Below are 5870 nucleotides of genomic sequence, written 5' to 3'. Positions count from 1 at the left end.
CAAAAACCAAAGTCCCCGTATTAAAGTATATAAAAAAAATTTCCCTTTTGGGTGAAGACGGCCCCTTAAAAAAAAAAAAAAAAAAAAAAAAAAAAAAGTGTCTCTAATTTACAGAGAAGTACCAGCAGCTGTGGTTCACAGAATTTTACAGTATAAAAACAGTCAATTTTGTGGTTGCCAGAATTTTACAGCATTTATGGGGCAGATTTTTGGCAACCACAGCTGTTGGTATTTTACTGTAATTAGACTTTTTTTACAGCTTGTATTTTTTGCCATTTAATAAATCACATCATTGCACTGTTCTGTTTCACTTATAGAGGTTGAGAGGTACATGCAACATCATACTCCTTATGAGTTTCAACTACCTCTCAAGGTGAATCAAAGGCTTAATATTGGTGGGGTTGATTTTAATCACACCCTCTTTCCACCCCCATTAATTTCAAGTAATTGAAATAATTATCTGAAAAAGTTTTTTTTTTTTTTTAAAGCTGAGATTGACCCTGTTTGATTAAATAATCAAACCTTTTAAGTTAAGAAGAATTCAAACATTGGACTCACTATAGAGAGCTACAAATGTGCATGCAGGGTAGAAGCTGCTCCACTCCAACGTCGCCAACTGAATTGTTGTCCAGCTGGATGCCAACAGGATTCTTTAGGTGTTGGAGCACATAAGCAAGTGCAGTGCACTCCACGGGGCCGATGTTACAGTATGTCAGTTTCAGGTGCTCAGCCTCTAGCTTACTCATGGCATCTTTAGCAAGTCTGCTATTCTGCATTTCATAGATGCACTTGATGAGCCAAACAAATTCTGGCATTGCATGCATGCTCTTCTTCTCTCCCTGCACAGGTTGAGGAATGGACCTGAAATGTTGCTGCATGCCTTTTGAAAGACATTTTTCTGCATGTTTAGTCTTCCTCTCCACCAGAATACTAGAGCTGCACTGAAACAAGAGCTTTTGATAGCGCTGGGACAGAAGTCCAGACACAAAGGTGGCTGTGATCTGCAGATTTGGAGTTTCTGCCATTGTAGAATGTTCCTCAGCAATGTTCGGTGTATTGGTTGAATTCAGACAAGCTCCAAAGCATGTACCTCTAAGCCTCTTCTTCTTCATTTCCTGCAGCTCAAAGAGTTTAGAGATAGCTGAGCAACCACTGTTTCTTGACAAAATGGCAAAGAGAGCAGCTAAGAAGCACTGCAATGTAATATGTAGGAACTCATAGCATTTACTGTTGGCCAGGGACATATCCTTGCTTTGAATGAGAAAGCCCATGCAGATATCTGATTCAGTAACACCGCATGTCTCCATGTCTGTGACTGAAAAGATATAACTGGAGTTTGATATTCCCTCAAAGGCAAGCTGTCCAAGATGCAAGACTGTCCCAAGGTTATCCTGCAGCCAATTCACTCCTATGGGACTCTTAACGGTGCTGTGGTGCTGGAAAAAGTGTTGTAAGATCATCAGGTAAACATCAGTGATTGTTTGCAGGCTTCCCTCTCCACATCCAAGCAGCTCCTTGTGGCACTGTGAGACTATCCAACAGAGAACTGGACTGTGGCAGAGTCCAAGTAAAGCTGTGTTTGCCTGTAGTGATTCTAAGACTTTGGCAGCCTCATTTGGATCACTGTGATGTTTTCTTACAAAGCAGTCAATGCCAGATGGGGAAAAGCCTTTCAGATGGATCTCTTTGTGTAAGTGCTTCTTCAAAGCAGGACCCACCGCCTCTGGACGACTGGTGACAACCTTTCTCACTCCTTTCATAAGAGAACCCTGGATTAAGTTAAATAATAGTACATGAACAGGTGCACGCTGGCTGGGGCAGCAAATCCTTTGTTCGTCCGCAAAGCTTTGTTTGAGCTCGTCTAGACCATCGAAGGTGAAGAGGACAAGATGAGGGTGGTCCAGAATGAACTGGAAGATCTCCTCCTGCCCCCTGTCTGGCCAACAGCAGTGCTGAAACAGCAGCTCTTGTACTGACAGATCCCTTTGCTCTGAGTTCAACCTGCGACAGCTGAATGGAAACAGAAGGAGAAAGTCCTGAAGGGCCTTCCCTTGAGCCCAGAGAAGGTGTAGCCTCTGGAGCCAGGTGCTCTTTCCACTTCCTGCTTCCCCGGATGCCAGCACTGTGTCCGCATCATCATTTACCGTCCCCACAGGTCCAATTATTTCCTCGAAGCTCATAGATTTGTAGTTATCAGAACTGTTGCTCGGTAGCTCCATCTGGACTTCAGTGTAGATGTCATCTAAGGGCATGTGGCTGGTCCCTCCATAAGTACTAAGGAAGCGGGACTGTGCCGACACAGAGCTTTTCAATTTCTTCTGGTATTTCACAAATTCTGAGGGAAAAGAAGGAGATATGCACAAAATGTGAAACATAGTAAACCCCAGTGAGCTTTGTATTTGTACTGATAAGAGTGTCATTTTCTGCAGGGAAAGTTCTGAACTGACATAAGCTGAAAGACCAATCTGCAAGATGGAAGCAAAAACGCCAACAATTACACAAAAGGTCAGATTGTAGTTTACAAATGCACTCTGGAGCAATGACCTTAATTTCTGCTCACATGTTATGGGATCTGATGAAGTGTTTTGTCACAGTACATTATTTCACTAATAGAAACAGATTGAAGCAATATGAGCGGACCATTAGTTGTTTCACATTTCACCTGATTTCTTTATGTATTGAACTGTAAAGTCCATAAAGTTATTCAAACTATCTCCACTACCATTTTACTGAGTTTTTTTTTCTCTGTGTCTTTACAATACTTTATTGACACATTTTTAAAAAGGAACCACACCTGAAAATGTAACCACTGTAGTCAACATACCGTTAGTCAGGTTTGGGTTTGTCTGCTCCAGGCTTGATTCAGATTCTAGGCTTTGCTGAACAAACTGCAGGACTGCCAAAGACGCCGACTCTCCTTTGGATCTGACAAGGTCAAGCAGACGCCTTGCCTGTGAAAACAACAGAAACGTTCAGATCACAGAAACAGCTTAACATTTTGGGGAAGACCTTGACTTAAATGGATAAAACCACAAACGTTTCTGAGGTGTCATGTGAACATTTTAAAATAGAAAGATGGTCACATGGTGAAATGTACAAAAATATCCTTCGAAAGTGAGCCAAGGATCACTTTTAGTGATCTTTGATTCATTTAGGTCACACGTCATGTCTCTAAAATTTTGAAGGAAATACCAATTCCAGGTACAAGTTTGAGATTTACTGCAAAAGGGACAGTAATAGGTATCATAACAGTAATAGGTATTTTATGAATGCATGTGTTAATGTATTTTAGCCATAGATGTAGACAAGAAAAGCTTTATTGCTAGCAGGTCAGACAAGACAAGACAGTTTATTAATTTTTCATATTTCATAGGCTTACAGACGTTGGCCTGCAGCAGCACCTCAGCCCCACACCACCACCACTTCAGACAGTTGAAGATGTTCTCTTTCTGAAATACTGTCATTGTTTTACACCTGATCTAGAAGGACCCATACTGTCCAAAAGCTTCCACTTTTGTCTTGTTACTCAAAAGTCAAATTTTCCCAAAGTGTTGGGGATCATCATATCTTTTGTGACAAATGCAAAATTTAAGCCTTGGTTTTTATTTTGACAAGCTGTGGCTTTTGCTTTGGAACTGTCCCCAGTTTCGTGCTCTTTGTTTTGACCTTAGTTAAAATGAGACCTACAATGCTTGGTTCTTTTGTGACCCCTCTACTCTCCCAACACCAATGTGCTGTGGTGTTGGGAGGGTCTGCCACTCTTAGGGTGCTTCATTACTTTTCATGTTTTCCTCTTTTGGAGATACTAACTCTCAGTGTGATTAGCTGGAGTCACTGAGCATTTGAAATGGATTTGTAACCCTTTAAACATCAAAAGAAGTCAATCGCACTGTTTTCATTTTAGTTAACTCAAGATTAACAAGAAGGGTTGGTTACTTTATTTCTAGGTTGGTTTGGTTTGGACAGACTTTTTCCCTTAATAAATAAAATCATAATATGATTTTTCAATTAAATTTTTGTTTGATAATATGAAACATGTAAAATTAACCCCCCAAAAAGAGCAAATAATACAGATAATTTTTCATAGCACATATTTTCAGACTGCTGTGTTTTCTCACTATACCTGTTGAGAGGGAGTGTAAATAGGCAGCTGAATTCCATCACAGTCTGTGGAGGAAAAGTGGCCTGATTCAACAAGCGCTCTCAGAGCACCATCAATACAGCCTTGGAGCTTGAGGACGAGGTCCGGCCTTTGACTCAAGAGTTCCTCAGTGGACGTTCTCTGAGGCTTTTCTGTGTAATCTAAAGTGGAATGACATCCTGACAAGAAGAACGCATCTCCCAGAGCTTCTGGCAAGACCTGTTTGACCGCACTGAAGAAGAGCTCACAGCTGTCTGCACCTTTTGTATAAACCAGGTCGAGCAGTTGCCTTGCGTTGCTGTACAGAGCCCTTCCTGGTACCAGTACATTTTGGCAGTCCTCCCATCCGAGCTCCCCTTGGGCGAGCAGCATGTCCATGACCCTTTCTAGATGTTCGGCAGACCCGCTGCTGCAGAGGGCGTGGAGAATTTCAGCACGTCTTTTCAGTAAAAGCTCCTGGGGCAAGCACGTCTTCATAATGTCAGCTCCCATGCCTGAGACAGTCAGCTTGATCCTCTGCTGCCTCTGGAGTCACATCCTGTCGCAGCAAGCATAATTTTGGTTTCAATCTACACTGAGAACTTCTCCTTAAAGTTTAACTTTCATGAACGTTTTTTTTTTTTTTGCGGGGGGACACACACTGGCTACATCCCATTCGATTTTATCATACAAATATACAAAACTCTTAACAAGAAATGAACAAAATTTGCCTCTCAAGACTTTAAAAACACAACGTAGCTGGTAAAAAAGGAATAGTACTCACTGTAAGGTCTCAACAACTAACCTCTTTTCTCTCCATCTGTTATTTAGGCAGATACGTTTCAGAGCTTAAGACCTTCCCCTTCCTCATTCCACATGTGAAAGCGAAACGGACTCTGATGCCATGTTTGTCAAGTGGAACAAGTGTATCTACTGGTTACAAGCGAAACACAGCATCTAAAATATCCCCTAAAACACCCCCTGAAACAACTAGATTCACTGGAAGGCAACACGATTATGTCACTTGCCTGATGATTTCTGAAGCAAGTACTACGTAATATTTAGAGGACGTTTGTCACCTGGTAAACCCCTTTGTTGCAATGTAGTGACATTTCAGTATCCTCTGGCAGATGTTCACTATAATTACAGCACAATTATAGTGAAGTAATTTAGGAGGAGCTGAAGGGAAAACACTAGATGTTTACATTTGTCCAAAATAGAAAATGACTAGACTGAATGTCTGAGATACACAGTAGTTGTAGTTTAGGGTTGGAGCCACATGATGGAAGTGTTGCATAAGAAGAAAACGCTCAGAATCTTGGGAGCTTTTATTGTTAATTCCTCTTTTTACATTTCCTTGTTTCTATTTTCAATTATACGATCTCATTTCTGCCTGTTTGTGCTTACACATTCAGACTGTGTTCACATGATGTGGTAGATCCTGCAAACACTATAAAAGAAACAGTTTAATTTCTGTTAAGATGACTAAATTAAGCATGTTTGAGTAAAACGTCATCACAAAAAACCAACAGTGATGACAGTGATGAGCAAACACAGACTTCAATTCATATTGCTCTGTTTAAAGAGCATTGCAAGATAACTAGACCTTTCCAAAATTTGTTATGCTGAAAACACAAACCTTAGTTTCTCTCATTTTTTTCCACTGATCAACGCAATGTACACATTTACAAAGCGGAAAGGGGAAGAGAAGTCAACTGTCTCTGCCAAAAAAATCACCCACATAATGATG

At 40.9% G+C, this 5870-nt stretch overlaps 1 protein-coding gene across 1 annotated transcript in view; it reads right to left on the bottom strand.

Moving 5' to 3' along the window:
- nod2 (nucleotide-binding oligomerization domain containing 2) overlaps positions 1-5107 on the bottom strand; it is a 10947-nt gene extending 5840 nt beyond the window's left edge. Inside the window, exons 1-4 of the mRNA XM_015027906.1 lie at positions 4905-5107; positions 4124-4679; positions 2825-2951; positions 559-2335 (exon numbers count right to left, since the gene is read on the bottom strand). Coding sequence (XP_014883392.1) covers positions 559-2335; positions 2825-2951; positions 4124-4633 — 2414 coding nt within the window. The 5' untranslated portion in view covers positions 4634-4679; positions 4905-5107. The remainder of the gene's footprint in view (positions 1-558; positions 2336-2824; positions 2952-4123; positions 4680-4904) is intronic.
- Positions 5108-5870: the final 763 nt, after the last annotated feature.

The sequence above is a fragment of the Poecilia latipinna genome, unplaced genomic scaffold, assembly GCF_001443285.1.
Source record: "Poecilia latipinna isolate Pla-1442-1.1 unplaced genomic scaffold, P_latipinna-1.0 Scaffold109, whole genome shotgun sequence".
NCBI lineage: Eukaryota > Metazoa > Chordata > Actinopteri > Cyprinodontiformes > Poeciliidae > Poecilia > Poecilia latipinna.
The sequence above is the reverse complement of the archived record's forward strand: the minus strand, read 5'-3'. Positions and strand labels throughout refer to the sequence as shown.